The 17,598-nt window shown below is 40.9% G+C and overlaps 1 protein-coding gene across 4 annotated transcripts in view; it reads right to left on the bottom strand.

Moving 5' to 3' along the window:
* The window catches only part of ATP2B2 (ATPase plasma membrane Ca2+ transporting 2), a 361,992-nt gene that overhangs the window by 172,930 nt on the left and 171,464 nt on the right, over positions 1-17,598 (bottom strand). For all 4 annotated transcript variants that reach the window (XM_051793218.1, XM_051793221.1, XM_051793219.1 and 1 more), the window contains one exon: positions 1,779-2,274. In XM_051793218.1, coding sequence (XP_051649178.1) covers positions 1,779-1,977 — 199 coding nt within the window. In that variant the 5' untranslated portion in view covers positions 1,978-2,274. The remainder of the gene's footprint in view (positions 1-1,778; positions 2,275-17,598) is intronic.

Below are 17,598 nucleotides of genomic sequence, written 5' to 3'. Positions count from 1 at the left end.
ATGTCATAACTTGAACAGATAATGCAATTAAAGTCTCCTTTGAAGTTCACATTGACCAGGTAACCAATAGAATGAGTTGGCAAAGCTTTAGTCGAGTCACCACAGTGAACTCGGCTCACCCAGGTTGAGACTCTGATGTTCTGCAAAGGCTGAGGGATACTGAAAATGCTCAGTCCCTGTGAGATATTTATAAACCAGTGTTTATTCTGTCCTGTAAATACAGAGATCCTGCACTTCTGTCTGGTACTCCCCAGATGTGTCAGGAATATGTCAGAATTGCTGCATGTTCTCTGAGGAGTTGGTTCCCTTGTGTACAACAGCTCTGAAAGACTGAGGGACACCTGCAAATCCCAGACAAGTGACAGGGTCTCCTTTTCCCACCTCAGTGCTCCTCCTGGGAGCAATCTCCCTGCAAGAAAAGAGGGCCTGTCTGGTGGATCAGATATTTGGGCAAGACTAGAAAAAGGGAGAGATCTGTTACACAATGTTCCATTTGCCACTAGTTACTCTGGAATACAAGATTGCATGCGACTGCTGAAGTGCTACTGAAGCTGGATGCTCGTTTTCATACAGAATCAGCTTGATAATCCTCTGCTGAAAAGGTGCAGTTCACAGCTTTGTAGGTTAAACAATAGTGAGGCTGTGTATGATCAAGTGTGAAGAATTTTCTTGCAGATGAGACATTGATGGCTGCTCCTCTGGGACCCTTCAACTGGTGTAATTTATAGTATCACACTACAATTGACATGTTTATGATTGTGCCAATAATTCAAGACTTCTTGAGGCATTTAAACAGGAGAGGTAACTAAATGATTAATTTTAGAAAGAAGAGAATGGAACAAAGCCAAGACTGCTATCTTCTTGAAAAAGAAAAGAGCCTAAAATGAACATCTTGGCTACTTTACAAGACTAGAGAAATATTATAGACTGAAAGACTGTTTAATTTCCAAAAGTGTTACTATTCCTTGGAGATACAGTGATGAAAATAGAATTCTTAGAATGAAGTAGAATTTTACTTGCACTAAAACAGAAAGATTCATGATCAGGAAAGTTGCTTGAGGAGGGGAAACATCCCATCACTGTCAATGCATTATGGGGACATATTTGGCATAAGCATTGAAAAAAACCAGACTAACAAATGGTGATCAGGTAGACAACTTCAAAAACACTTAGAAGAACAGATAATGAAAAGTTATGATTGGTATTATTAAGCATGAGAAAGTAAGGAGTTTCATTATACATACAATAGAAGTCCAACTAATAAAAACATTGACACAATCAGACTGATAATTTAAGCAAAACTATCTATGGTAATAGTGAAGATTTGCTACCTCTATAAATATATATATATATAATTCATAATGACCTACAAAGTAACATAAGGTGCACCTCAAAAGGTCATTTCATACTCTCAAGATGCCCAAATACCTAGAAATTCTCTTGAAGCAACTACTTTGCACCTCCCTACCTCCAAGAGCATACATGTGAGAGTCTGCAGTGCCATAAAACACGTGCTGATGTTGTGTGTGCCTTCTAAGGAAGAATTAATGCAAATAGCTCTTAGAACAAACAGTACTTCTTTTACTCTCCTGCCAGTTTCAGCTATAGCTAGGCTGTTCTACCTCCTTTCTTTGAAGACTCTTGTTTTATTATTTTTGGGGAATAACGGCAGCACCATGAGAATTCTGTTCAGGTTTGAATCAAAACCTCTTCCTTTCACTACCTGGGGGAGCACTCATGCAAAGCTCCCCGATTCGAGCGAAGTGAAAAGTCCTTACCTTCTGTTGGTGATGTCTTCAGATGTCTGCAGAGCCCCTCTGTTTCCCCATATGTCTCTTTAATTTTTACTACTGCTTCTGTCCCTCGGAGTTCCATGAGGGAGCGCAGTTCTTGCAGTGTGCACCCAAACTCTCCCGCATGGTTGGCCTCGTTTCTTTGGTTCTTGGAGTAAAAATCGCTATTTGTCATGTCACCCATTGTGGCTGGTTGTATTGCTCCACTCGTTGTAGTCGATTACAATCTTAAAACTGTTTTAAAAATTGAAGGAGAGGAATCTCGAATTCCGGTTTAAGAAATTAAAAAGAATCCAGTGTGTGTCCGGCGAGCGACGTGGAGGATTTGGAGGATGCCTCTGGCGTGCAAGGTGTCCCTGACTGACTAGTGGTCTGCAGAATGGCTGCTTTCAAGGCTGCAGACCAGCTCCACTCCATTCACCATTTCCCATTATGTTGCACCCAAGCTGTGGAATCTACATGGTCATTTCTTCCTCGGGACCTTTGGGAACAAGCAGAAAGGACTCATTACAGGAGTGTGCGACAGCGCTTTACAAAAGGTGATTTTTTCAAATTTATTCTGTCATGGCAGGTGGACTCGTCATTTCAGAGAGGCTGTGTGAGATGTCCTGTGAGGTGCTGCAGCACCGGCAGCGAGGATAACACCAGCTCTGCCTTAGATAAAGCTCTCCACAGCTAAAGCACCAATAGCAGTGTCTCTCACTTTAATCAAGTCCCAAGAGCACCCGCTAAATGAGATGACTCATGAATATTAATAAGTAAGCGATTAGTCCGGCATGCAGGCAGGATACACCTCCAGTACGTGCTCTGCTTCATACAGCTACATCAGCCTGTCCTCTGACCAGAACAAAGCCTCTGATAAAGGCTGAGAGGTGACACAAAGAGGTTAAACACAACTAGTTTTCATAATGGGTTAAAGCAAAACTGTTTTTCAGCGCGAGGAGAGTGAGACCGGTGGAAAAAACTAGAGCCATCATTACAATTGCAGAATACATTTCAATACATTACATCTTGCAGCCTTGCCTTCTGTGCAAGGGAGCACAGCCCAGCAAAGAGAAAACACTGGGGTGGCTGGGTTTGAGCAGCCACAGCTCCTCCTCACCAGGCACCCACTGGGTCCTGTCCCCAGCACACACAGACACACACACAGGATGGGGTTGGGTTCTTTCTTTTTGCTTTTCTTCTTTTATTTCCCCCCCCCTTTTTATTTTCATTTTTTTCCCCCATGTGCAGTGTTGAACAAGTCCCATTTGGACCATCTGGGAGACAGCTGATTACTTGCTAAAACCAGCCTTTAAAACCTGTTTCCCCTTCCCATATTCTAATGAAGTTGGTTTTAAATACTGCTGAAACCAGCTATTATATTTGGCACGCAGAGTTTTAAAAGAGATTAAAGGTTTCTTTTTTTGCCTCAAGCGGGTTAGTGAGAGTGCACTGTCTAATCTATAGGTCTCAGAACAGTTTTCATAATAAAAAAGATCTTTCAAAGGGCACACCAGCAGCCTAATGACTGACCAACCTGTCACAGGCAAAGGGCATATGTTGAACTTTCTAGGCACAGTAATACACAGTGGAAATGAGTACCCAGATAAAGCACATAAAGAGGATCCCGATGTGTTTGAAGTCCCAGTTTTATATTTGTACAACAATTTTAATCTCCCACCCACATACAGTTGACATAGCACGTAGGCTCAGTATTTCCACTATCTAACCCTGTTGCATTGCTCTGCACATGACAAAAATCAGGCCCCCTGGATGCACCAATTCCTCTGCCCACGGTGGCACTGCCTGCTTTAGAGCTGCCTAACATACCTTGCTCAATTAGCCAAACCCAACCTCTACCAGCCCTCTCATCTACAGCTTTAAAACAACATTTCTTTGATTTTTGTGGGGAAAAAAAAAAAAAAAGAAAAAAGGGAAGTACCAGCTTTACTATGATATTATCACTATGATATCACAGAACACAGTTAAAATAGTAGCCAATTGCTACACCTTTCTTCTACACATCCTATTTATTGATACATATTCTAGTCTTAAGAACTTCTGCCACCTCACATTTCACGTGTTGCTTTTCACGTTCACTAGGATTTCTGCCCAAAATGTGGCTTACAGTGAAGAACAAAGAGAAACTAGAAGTAGTAATTAAAAAAGGCCTTTATTTGCCAAGCAATAGCCAAAGAGGAGATGTTGTGCCCTGTCAACACACTAAGCTCTCCATGCTGGGCAATGCTCACAGCCTCAATTCATCCCTAGGTATGGCATGAAGAAAAGACCTGACTCACACTATTTATCTGTTTGTAAACAGGGTGGGTCAGTATTCTGAACAGAAATAATATCAGCCTGCAGCATTATTTCGAAAAAGTTGCAGGACATGGATGTCACAGATGGCCAGTCAAACAGATTCCATCCCAAGGGGCACCGAACAGCCACGACCCCGGCTGGTGATGAGCTCCTCCTTCCTCCCAGCAGCATTTCAGACTCTTCCTGGTGTCAGCTGTGATAAGCTGCTGCTGACAGTCCCATCAAAATGCAGATTGAGCTTTGATTGGGAGGCATCGATAATAATAACGAACAGCTGAAATGACAGGCTGCCTTTCACTTCCAGTGGCAAAAAAAAAAAAAAAATCTATTCCAAGATAAATTCACTTCAAGATTTTGAAAACTGGGCATCTCAAACAGCCATGATGCTAAGAAAAAAAAAAAAGACAAATAGCAAAAAAACCACACTATTCACCTAGCCCTAGGTAGTCTTGTGAGCTTTTTAAACATAAAATAATAAAATAAAATTATTCCTATACTGTTCCATAACACCGCAGACAAAGGATAATTATAAGTATTTTCTGAGGAGACCCATCTACTGATTTAATTCATGATGCAAAGGGTACTAAACACAGCAAGGACTTTTTCTACATGATTTTTCTGTGGGATATGTCCACTCCCCCTCAATCAAAGCACCTCTTTGGGCTCACTGTGCCATCACTACGAATTAATATATTTGCTTCTATTCTTAGCAATTCTTCGTCATTTGTCAGCCACAGCAAGACAGTGCTGTTGCTTTTTAGCATGAGTCATTTGCCTGCTTAATTTTTAATTTCACCTTCAATTAAATATTGATCAATAAACAACAAATATGAAGTTTACACTTCCTTCGGTGCTTTAAAAACAAACCCCTCAGAGTTTGTGCTGTTCATGAGTCACCCAACGCTTTGCCACCAAGGAAACAGCACCTCAAAAAAACAGTGTTTTTGAAAGGCAGATGGTAAAACACAACAAGCACAGAGCGTGACTGACATTATTCACTGATAGTGCATCTCCCTAATCCCGGGGAACAAGATATGCAGCTTCCATCTGATCCCTGAATCTCCCTTAGGAAAAGCCCAGGCGCCCTGCCAGGGCGTGTGCTGGGTTAGCAGGGCTGACACGCGACCACCTCCCCCCTCCCACGCTGGGAATATTCCCCTGGCAAAAGGAATGAGAACTCAGAAAGCTGTGGCTGGCATATGGCAACATTCCCATCGGAGGGGCTTTGCCTCTCCCAAAATGCATCCGGGTACCAGAAGTGGGTGAAGCTTCCACAGGTCTCCTCCACGAGAAATCTGCACGAGGGTTTCGGTGGGGTTTTTTTGCCTGGTGTTTTTCGGGGGAGGATAAGGTTAGGAAAGGGATAACATTACAAAACACACTCCCAACACCGATATTTTTGAGATGTAGATGTAGTACAGGTGAACTACCAGGCAATCCTGATGTTAAAAAAGCAGGTGATACTGATACAGTTTTCAATCAAATTGAACAACCAACAGGATCTTGTATCCTAATGGCCTAATAAATAAAGCAAGCTGAATTTCGTGCTCTGGGTGCTGCCTTCACTGGCAGTAGCACCAGTCTGCCAGCAGGTCACAAGGGATTTGAATCTCCCTGCTATGGACTAAACTACCTGGGGAATAACACCTCTGGCAGTCAAAGGGAACATGACCCAGCAAACCACAGGTTTCAGCAGCAGAAGGTGCATTGCCCTGGCAGTGGAAAACCTCCAGGGAGCTCAAGGACTTCTCCCTTCCTTTTCAGATGTGCCCTGAGTCCCTTCAGGGCCTCCAGGCCAAAATTTCTCAACCTCTTTTTACCCAAGATCCACTGAATCTCTTTCACTGCAATGACCACTATCTGTGATGGGCTTCAGTGGGTTTAACTTATAACCATATGCCTCCCAGAGCACAAAGAGCCACCATCCTCAAATTCTGAGAGCACAGCTTTTCACACCGTCATTCCCTCCTCCATTGGGTACATTTGAGCTCATCATTCCCCAGGAGAACAACTTACAGGGAAAATGGTCCCCCTTAGACAAGTTCAGCAAAAGAGAAGTAAAAACTCCAGTAACTGAGAAACTCATTTCACCCACAAAGTTGGACTGTTCTCCCAGACAAAAGCAGTCACTTGTCTCTTTTTACTTATTCTTCCCAATGCATCTGAATCAAGAAAACTGAGTAAAAATATATCCCAAAGTGCAGTTTGAAAACAACAATATGCTGTGGCCAAGGGACAAAATAGCAGCCCACCTAGATCCTCCTGGGGTAGCAAAAGACTTTACATACTAGAACAACTGAGAAAAATACTGCCCTTATTTTTCTCATTAAAAAGTCAGAATATAAGTCTGGGATTTTGTCAATGATGTTGTGGATTTTTGTTGTACAAATGCACTACAAACTCAAACTCTTTCCTGTTTGGTTGTTTTTTTGGGGTTTTTTTCCAGAGTGACTGTGTCTGGAGGAACAGGCTTCCATTCCTGTAGAGCCCAAGTCAAATATTTTTCATCTTCTAGCTGCTTAGAGGAAATGCATGCCAATTAAAACAGAAGCAATTTGGATGAGCTAACTGCAGGCCTGCTGGGAAAACTATTCTTTGATTTCCCTAATCAGGAAAAGTCTCATCTTGGAAGCTTGTAAATATTTTCACAGTGTGTTAGAATGTAGATATCGTCACTATGTATTCTGACATCTGATTTCATTTGGACTTCTACTGGCAGAAAAGTTAATAGCTGGGTAATGAACCAGATTTCACAAGACTTGCCTTTCACAGTCCTTGAAAGTCTGGACAAATAATGGATTCACAGTCAACCAGAAAAAAAGTAGGATATATTCATAAATTGACTGTTTTCTTTTAACTGTCATCTAAGATCATGGTAACTCTGCTCTCAAAATCTGCTGATGGAGGAATTACCTGCACTAGAGGATGAGAAGGAAATCACCCACAGTGAGGGCAGAGATCAGCAAATCCCAGGTGCTATTCACTCATTGTGCAACTGGGAAGGTATCACACTGAACTGGTTCTCCTTGAATTAAACTGAGGGAATTAGCAGTTCCCAGCCTTCTGCATGGAGCATTACTGTCCCACCTGGGTTTTTACTTGGCTGTAGATAAAATGCCAGCTGGTCCTTGGGACCCATAGAGAACCTCCAAGTAAGGGGGGAAAAAAGCACCGAAGCATCACATTTTAGTGAGTACAAGGTACATAACCAGACTGATCTGCATTCATTGCATTAGAGACACCATTCCTTGATAGAGCAGCATTGGAAGTAGATTTAATGGAATTTTCCCTTGAGTCTGAACAAAATCATCTGAGAGGGATTTTTTCAGCCTGCAGTGCCTCGAGCTCTGACATCAGGTGCTGGTGGCAGCAGGTTGACAACACGTTGCAGAGGATGAAAACTGCCAGCAGACCTCTGCAAGGTGAAAACAGCTCAGGAAGAAAACCATAACCTGCTCTATAGAAGTCTCCAGATGTGTGAAATAAATCAGGTGTGGCCCAGCTGTGGCACCTTTTACAATTTCTTGTTCTTTCCATGTCAAAGACAGAATGTGAATATAATCTTTATGGATCAGAATGAGATTGGATTCTCTATCCAGTGGCCAACAAAGTTAATCAAATGCACCCAACAATGCTCAAACTCACACTCTCAAAACAAAAACTGGCTTTGAAGCTTAATTACCAGGAATGCACAAGATGCAGAAAGAACTAAAGAAAACTACCCTCTGAATAAAAGCAGTTTGGCACCTTTACAAGCATGAAATTTTTGTTTAATACTCAGAAGTGCAGAGTGGATAAAGAAAGAGAAACTGAACTTTGTATCTAAGTGCTGTCTGAAAAATATTCCTGACTTCATCCTCACATTTCTTCATAAATTTCAAGTTGCCTGAAGTTAATCTGTGCATCCATAAAGAAGCTGTGGCTGCCCCATCCCTGGAAGTGTCCAAGGCCAGGCTGGAGAGGGCTTGGAGCAGTCTGGGCTAGTGGAAGGTGTCCCTGCCCATGGCAGGGGGCTGGAGTGAGATGGGCTTTAAGGTCCCTTCCAACCCAAACCAGCCTGTGATTTTCTGATAATTCATTCATGATGAGCACACACAAATGAGACATTTGATGCTCCATTCAGTTGTAGCTCTTAGACAGAAATATATTTCCCCTGATAATAGGATGACATTAAGACGATTAAATAAAGGCATTATTTTAAAAAGATTACAGAATGAACACGTAAAAAAAAAAAACACCACAGGTAACTACCTATTATAATCCCTTAATAATTATTTCAGTCCTTTCAGTATGAATCCATGCCTCTAGTCAGCTTGGACTTCTTCTACCAGTTTTGCTATCAGGGAGGATAAATAAAAAAGGATTCCATGCCTAATGTAAGATACCATTAAAGATTTGAAGGCAAAAAGGGTAATGTCACAAAATAAACATTCATTAAAGGGGCACAAAATATCCTTCATTTCAGTTATACAATAAACCTATTCACTTAGGATTTCTATCAAACAGAATCTAACTCTTGCACAAATTTGATGACATTTTTTTCCTCGCTGTACTGGTAAACTGAGGGCAACTTAAAATAAGAGTTGTGAAACAAAACCACCCCCAGTGCCTGCTGCAGTGAACAGTAATGCAGTCTATAATTTGATACCAAATCTGCTTTCCACTGTTCCTCATGTAAATGGCTACAGCAAAGCCAAATGAACTACTGACAGGAACAAAAATACTATTAAAGGAATCAATTCAGTCGCATTAAATCAATGAAATGACTCTATCAGTGACTTCTGGGGCACTGGATCAGGTCCTGTAGATAAAAACCTTCCACTCCTGATGCCAGGGCCTCGCTCTGGGAATGCTGTCAGCAGACACACTGTGATGAGGTTGGTTCCTGAGCACTTTTCCCAGTTCTGGAATGCTCCAGGCTCAGCCACAGAGCACCTCAACACCTGCTGACTGCAGGAACCTGCTCCCAGAGCCCCACACAACACTCCAGATGCTCACAGAGACATGACCTGCTCTGCAAAGGGATTTTTCCAGTAAGGTCTGTACCAGTCACCAGTTTTAAGAGCTCTCTCTCGTGTCTTGACATGAATTTTTTTTTGTTTTGCTTTCAGTGATAAAATGAAAGGTTATTTTTCATGAGCTATTTATTCTCCCAAGGCTCCAATTCCACACTGCAAAGTAGGTTTGGGGTTTCTTTTATTCACTGCCTTCCTACACACCACATAGTCCTACTCTTGGGGTTGTATTTTTGGCACTGAACAAAGACCCGTTCTGCACCCCATAAGCTTTAGAAAATTCATGTTTTCATGTATAACTGCATTGATTTTACACAGAGACTAACAGCACAGTTATTCCAAGGAACACCAACTGTTACCAATTTATCAAAAACACGGCTGAGAAAAAAGATAAGGATATTCAGACTTCAGACACTCAGATATCATTAAATAAAGTAGATGTGGAAAAAAAAAATCTATACTGAATGCTCTAAAAGCAAATAGAGGATCAGCTAAGGAGCAAACCCCAGCACAAACCCAGGATCCAGCACAGATTACTATTCATATACAGAGCTGGGGGACGTGGAGAAAAACCTCTTTTTTAGCAGAAAACACAGGAAAGATACACTGCAGTGATACCACACAAATGTAGTGGTCAGGTACAAGCTCATCACCATCATCTCCAGGACAAAGTGGTCAAAATTTCTTCCATTCAACTGAGAAGCCATTTTTTTCCCCAAAAAAATTATAGTTATATTATTATATATATGTGTGTATATAACTACAGTTACATTATTATATATATTACAATAAAATATTATGTATTATTATGTTATAGTCTATTACAGTATCAAGCCAGGGACAAGGATGAAAAACCCTATACAAAAAAGAGTCCCAAAACCCACAAAACTCCAACTCAGATGTTTTCTTTATTTTTTCTTCCTTAAAAAGCAAATTATTGAAACACAAGCACTAAAAAGATGAAGGCTTTTTTCATTTGCCCTTTGTTTGTGCATTTTAAATACCACCAGATCTCTTAAATCTAGAATTTGAATTACCACATGACCTTTACCATCAGCAGATATCATCAGCTTGAAGCACACAATTTCAAGGGAGTTTGAGAAGCCTGTGCTTTCACAGTCTCTGTGCCTAGGACCTGATTATATCTCGTTTTAATCAGCAAATTCTCCAGAACACCTTGAAAGAAATAGGTTGTCCAGCTCCTTCCAACAAATAGAATCTTAGTCTTGACAGAGTCTAATTAAATGCACCTGATACCTAAAATTTTGGGACTATTTTTCAGTCTCTGTTGAGAATGGACACTCAATTTGGTTCCTAATTGTTACTATTTTTAGTCTGCTACTGATCATTTCACTACAAAAATATTACATGGCCTCTCTAATTTTCATACCTTAAGACTACCCAAATATTTAATAGTACCATTAGCACACGTGTACCTTGAGCTCACTGGACCTTCCTTTCTCAGATTTTTGAACAGTATTTTACAGACACTTTTAATCCTAAAAACTGAGACTAATTAAGATAATCTTATCTATGCCTGGACAACCTATCAGACTTTTCATCAATAAACTACAACTTCATTTTGTGATTCCTGTGCCACAGCACACCTTCCCTCCTGACTCTGCCTTGGGGGTTGCATCAATCCACTGCAGGTTTGGGAGTTCTTAAGTGGTAACAGAAATATTTCCAGCACTGGGTAGAAAATTGTCATACCAGTAGTTGCAAAGACTTAAAGAGGCCAGCACTTTATTACTTTTTAAGCTGGAGATAAATGGAAGCCTTTTCCTGCCTTATTAGGAGCGTGAAGAACAAATCTGTGCTGCAGTGGAGATCTGTACTCCAGTGGAAAAGCTCTCATTGGTGGGAACTATAATTTTGTTGGTTTACTTTTGTTAAAAAGCTGACAGGTGTCATGTTTTCCATAAGTACAGATCTATGAGACAACAGAGAGAATAAAAATTCAAGAAAATCCATAACTGGTCAGCTGCAGCAAAATGCATTTTGTTGTGTCCTGTTCTGAACTTCGAGGCTAAAGCCCCCAAACCAAACCTCACTGGGTCAGCAGGCATTTCTTTACAACAGCTCAAACTGTAAGGATGAAACCAGAATAAAAACTGAGCCTAAACCACTGAACAGGGTAAACAGGTCAGTGGTTCTGTGCCTGATGAAAAGTTAGGGCTTCTGAAACAGAAGAGAGAATGGCCTGAGTTGGAGGAGACCTAAAGATCATCTCATCCCACCCCCTGCCATGGGCAGGGACACCTTCCACTAGCCCAGGTTGTTCCAAGCCCTGTCCAACCTGGCCTTGGACACTTCCAGGGATGGGGCAGCCACAGCTTCTCTGGGCAACCTGTGCCAGGGCCTCATCACCTTTACTATGAAGAATTTCTTCCTAACAGCTACTCCAAATCTAAATTACATCCAGCAGGTGAAAGTCCCAGCAGCTGATTATTTTACTAAAAACACCTGCTTAAATAGCAATATTCCTGGTGTAGCTGATTGCTTAGGGAGTAACCCAGTTTCTCCTGGAACCTGCTGGAAATACCTTACAACATAAACAATCTATGGGCAAGATTAAATCCAAATATTTTTCATAGAAAAGACCTTTCCTGTATTTCCATCTAAGTCCACACTTCTGTAGTGTGATCAGTGTTGACACTCACATCCCTAAGATAGAAGTTCAAAATTCTACACAGCAACCCATGGGAACCCTTTCAGGGGGAATAAAAAAATACAAAAACCCTGGCCTTGTTCTGCTGTTTCCTCTGTTCTTCTGTCAGCATCCATCACATAAATCAACCAAGCATTAGCACTGAAAAGGACTGGCTGACTGCTGTTGGTCGTGCCATTCTATAAAAGCAGTAAAGAAAATCAGAGCAGATGAACAGACTTTTAGCCAAGAGACAGAAGGCCAAAGCACAGCCACACTAAAATGGAATCAGATTGCTGTGTTTCGCCAAAAAATGCTCTAATTTCAGTATTAAACATACAATAATGTCTTTTATCTAAGAGTGGCTTTAAGACTGAAAGCAGAGAAATCCATTTTTCAAGAAATTATTAGTATTTTTCAGGGAAATGGGACTGTTCAGCAAATGAAATGCTGGAAACATGATACAAAACTCCATGAGAAACAGTTGGTCCAGGAAAAAGAAAAAAAAAGAAGAAAAAAAGACCAAACACAAAAATCCTACCCCAAACAAACTAAACCAACTTCCATTCCAGTCTACATTTGCAGTCCTATCATCTGCCACCTTGGTTTCACTGTCAGAAGCATCTTATGGTACTATTAAATAAAGATATAAAGCCATGAAACAAATACTGCAGCTTTTAGTGCAGCACCATTGGCTGTTAATAAGATTCAGAAAATCCAGCCTCCATGCAAAATAACTGTAAGCAGAATAATAAAAGAGAAAGAACACAAGCTATGAAAGCAAATCATCTGGTTGTTAAAAAAAACCCAACCAATATATTGTTATTTAATGACTGAATAAAAATATAGAAACATATACAAGTAGAATTGAGGCACATTGTTCATATGCAACATTCCCATAATGGCTGTAAAAGGAAACTGCATACTTTGATCTGCTTTTCTGAACATATACATACATTTTCATTTTGTTAAGAGTAAAATGAGGTTTTGTATATTTTTATTTAAAAAAAAAAAAAAAAAAGGCAAAATTTTTACCAAAGATCAGACTATTTGATTTTTGGGGTGGGATGCACTTCTCCAAAATGAAAGTAGAAAGAACAAAATATAATAACAGCTGTGTTTGGTGCCACAAGGACCATCTAAGACAGATTTTTGCTGCCACCTGCTTAGTGTGTCATAAGAGACCATTTTAGTTAAGTAAATGTATAAAACCTACAAAAGCCTATCCTGCTGTGTGCCTGTACATTCCCTACCTGTATTATATATTTCTCAGAATTCAAAAGGAGCATGTCGAAAATATAACAAATTTAAAAATCAAACTTTAACAGGTTATAAATCACTAAAAAATTAAACTACCAGCAGTTGAAAGCCACCAGTTTACATGTTAAAGTTCCTATAAAACTTGCCATCTGTCTACATTTCTTTTATGCCACAGAACCTTCAGTGCATCATTATGCAAACCCCAGAGGTAAAGAAAAATAACTCTTTAGCTTCGCTACATCTTACAGAAAACAAGTTTTGTGGTAGAAGACAAAAGCTGTTACTTTTCAAAAAATCCACATAAATAATTTTTACAGTCACATCAAGATGCCAAAATTTCACTTTCAAAGGTGAAACTCTCCATCTTTGCTACTAAAGAGAGATGCAAACCTGGGGAGCTTTGAATTCCAGCTTCAAATGCAAACATCCTCGGCCACGAGCTCGCACAGATCTTGCAGGTAATATAAAGTTACAGCAACAAAATGCAGTTGAAATGATGATTTGGTTAGAGGTTCTTTCCAGGTTTGGAAGAGAGGAAGCAGGCACCTTGTCTGCTCCCCAGCTGAAAGCAAAGCCAAGAGCCCCCCCTCCCTCCTGATTATTATCACCTGCCATGAAAACCACACATGATTCTTGTTCTCTTCAATCAGGGGAGAAGAAAGAGAATCACTCATGTGGGATAGGATCAAACACCTACCACCGAATTCTTAATCTATAAGAAAATCAAATATAAACATATGTTCTCTACAGTGACTTATAACCACAGACATCTTCACTGCAAGGGAAGAGAAGCAGAGCTGCTGGAGAGGTGACTCTGCACCACGTAAATCCATGTGAAAGCATGAGAGAGAGGAAAAAAAAAATCCCCCCAGGACTCTGCTGTACAATAGGAACTGTCAGCCAAGGTCACTCTTAAGAAAGAGAGCAGCCAAAAAGGAGGTTTTAAATCTCAGTGGGCATTAGCTGAAAGACACAGAGTGATGTTCTGCAGTGATTTTAAATAGGACGTTCACAAAGGATTAAAAAGTATATGTCTACCAGTCAACCCTATAAAAATACCAATTTTTTTGTTAGATTTCCCTGCACTGATTATTCTCATACGCAGAGAATCGAGAAATTGTTTGGGAATAGAAACACAACAAACTACAGCTCTACAGAAATCACAGACAAGAAATAATAGGTATCTCAGCCACAAACATAGCCTTGCTCCCACCTGCCAAAAACACCTGAGGATGCTCAGAAATATTTACCAGCCCTGCAAGAATAAAGGAGCAGAGTGAAGGCCGTGCACAGGAGCTGACAGGCTGAGGGGATGTTGCAGAGGGCACTGGGCACTGTTGGATTTCAGCTCCTTCTCCCTGGCACCAGCCCATGCCACCTGGCCCACGGGAAGGCACCTTCAGGACGCTCATATTTGGACAGAATTGGCACATTAGTGCTAAAAACCGGCTCATTAAACCTAAAAATTCCTCGGGAAGAATAAAAAAAAAGGAGTTTGGGGAAGAGAGATTTCCAAAGAAAATGTTCTTTAGGTTCAGCTTTAAGGAAAGCACCAATTTGAGCGAGTGGTTTTGAAAGGGAAAATAAAAAACCCACTCTTCCCTCAAGAATGTATATGGTACAGACACCACTCTCTTTCTGCTTCACAGAAGCAACATTTGGAAAACTACTTAACCTTTCTATTTTTATCTGGGTGCATTCAAATTACCAATAATGTACAACATGCTGTAACAAAACCACTGATGTAGGGTATAATTTTCCCTCAAGCACATTATCCTAGCTGGTGGCTCAGAAAAATAAGCTGATAAAACAGCAGCAGACATCAATTGATGGATAAAAAGCGATCACAGCTATGTAAAATGTTGCTGCCCAACCTTAAAATCATACAATTAGCCAAAAAATATAAGCAGCAGAACAGGCCATAGCAACACCCATGTATTATCTATGGGGTCATCCCAAAAATCCTCCTACAAACACATTTTTAAATAGACCATCAGATTATCGCTTCATAATTTAGCTATTAACACACAGATTTATTTGAAAGCCATCACCATGCCTGGTACTTTTATTAAATATCTTCTTCCCTGTCAAGTTCAATCGGGATCTCATCCTAACCATGATGAGCTTTTAATTTTCTGTGCTATTAATAGCAACTTAAAAATAAAATGTTCTCTTTTGAAGCTATAAAGCTGTAACTTTCTTTAGGAGCTGCAAGGGGGAAGAGAGATTAATCTTTCTACTCTGCATCTCTTAAACTGCATTAGCTATGTGCATATATGGGAAAAAAAACCCAAGAGAACAAGTAAGAAACAGGAATTTTCTCTAAGAATACTTCAAGTATAACTCCCTATAAGGATTTAGCCTGGCTGCAGCAAAGTAATCAGGAATTGCCAAAATACAGGAAATAAATACTTAAAGAATTGCCATGAAGGCTCTGAATCATTCTCAGTGACTCTCTTTTGCCCATCATCACTAGATAATAGATTAATGAATGGCATAATTAGCTGCAGGATACACAGACTCCTGTCCAGCAAAGCCCTTCAGCAGATACTCAAATTTCAGCACAATTGGGGTCCTCATTAATTCCCCAGCAAATGAAGAAAGATGGAAAGCTAGAGATGAGTATCATGGCACTCTGTGCCCATCTGACACATGGATCAGATGGTTCCAGCTGCTTTTCTTCTGCTGCCTGCTTCAAGTAAGGGCAGAAGGAGAAGGTACAAAGTTGCTCACAAGCCCTTTCTGGGGTCTGTGTGAGCACCATCAATACAAAGCACACTCACTTTTAGCATCGTGCTGCAGTGCTGCAGGAATTTACATCAGTGAGATCAATTCCAAGGCTGTCACTGGACTCAGAGAGCACCAACAGCTGCAGAAAAGCCAAAAGTCAGTAATTTCAGTGTGACTCCACTTAGAGCAATGCCAGACAAGCAAGAGACTGTTGTATACGTGGAGTACTGGAAGGACCTGCCCTCAGGCTTTTTCCACGCCTCTCCCCAGCTGTCTCACTCCCCAGTTTGCAGGATGCCTGGTTTCAGGGGGATGATTAGAAGCCTGGAGCACCTCTCCTTTGAAGACAAGGCTGAGAGTTGGAGGTGTTCAGCCCAGAGAAGAAAAGACTCTGGGGAGACCTCAGAGTTCTTCCAGCGCCTAAAGGGGCTCTGAGGGAGCTGGAGGGGGACTTTGGACAAGGGACTGGAGGGACAGGACAAGGGGGAATGGCTTAAGCTGAAGGAGGGTAGATTTAGGTTAGAAATTAGGAAGAAATTCTTCCCTGTGAGGGTGGGGAGGCCCTGGCACAGGTTGCCCAGAGAAGCTGTGGCTGCCCCATCCCTGGAAGTGTCCAAGGCCAGGTTGGACAGGGCTTGGAGCAACCTGGGCTGGTGGAAGGTGTCCCTGCCCATGGCAGGGGGTGGGACTGGATGATCTTTAAGGTCCCTTCCAACCCAAACCATTCTGTGGTTCCTGATTCTATGACACTGGTACACAACCAGGGCACTGGACTGCTCTGAGATGTATTTTCTGTAACTGTCTCAATGCCTGTGACCTTTCTTTTAGGATATGGGCCTTGCCACAGCTATTCAAGCCTATCTTTATCTAAAGATTGGAACACTGAAGTGTGTTTTAATGAGGGATAAACTGAGACCATCTGGATGTCTCAGCTGCTACAGAGCATGATTGTTTGCTGATTTTAACCGTGTCTCTTGCAGAGAACATAGACCTGTGTTGCACAAAGTGCACTAGCTCAGCTTGATTTCTCCTTGTAATCAAATGTGTTGATCTAAAATCTATTTCCAGCAAATTACTTGTCTGTTTTGGAAACAGCTCCCTCCTCATCTCAACCACGGTGATAAGCAGAGACAATTGAGTTGAAAAGGTATTTTTGCAAGAGGCTGACAGCAAGCATTCTCAGGGAAACCTTCCATTTTGGAATATGACCACCATTTACTCATAAACTATATACCAGGTGCCAACTTTATGGATGTTGCATTAAGATCTGGATTTTTCTTTTTTTTTTTTTTTGTTCAGTGGTTTTGGGTTTTCTGTTTGTTTGTTGGGGTAGGGAGTTGGGGTTTTCTTTTTTCTTTACACACATTTTCTGTGAAAATATTTGGTAAATAATTTGTCTCTTTTGAATGGTGGTGGCACTGGGTCAATTTGCATTTCTTTATGCATACATTTCAGTTGTAAATTATACTGAGTACTGGATAACCATATTCTTAATAGACTTCAATATATCATTTGTTGACCTGTATATATTCTGTGAGATAAACAAGGAGTCTATGTGGAGAGGTAAAGTAAAAAACTACTTTTTTTCTTTTCTTTTTGGGGAGTAAATTCCTATATGGACATAAAAGTGGCAGCACAGCACAAATGGAGCAGCAAAAGCTTCTTCCCACAGCTCCACAGAGCTGCCTTTTCCTATATTACCTCGCTGGTAGAAAAGTATCTTAGTTTTACGTGGCTCAGTCAAACTGCACCATTTGTCTGCAATTATCCAGCAATTTTAGCTTAGCATAAATCTGTGATGTGACCAAAGTGGGGGGGCTTTGCACAGTGCCTGCTGCTCCTTTCAGCC

The sequence above is a fragment of the Manacus candei genome, unplaced genomic scaffold, assembly GCF_025592945.1.
Source record: "Manacus candei isolate 608988 ecotype Guabito, Panama unplaced genomic scaffold, ASM2559294v1 h1tg000036l, whole genome shotgun sequence".
Taxonomy (NCBI): domain Eukaryota; kingdom Metazoa; phylum Chordata; class Aves; order Passeriformes; family Pipridae; genus Manacus; species Manacus candei.
This window is presented reverse-complemented; position numbering and strand designations above follow the sequence as displayed.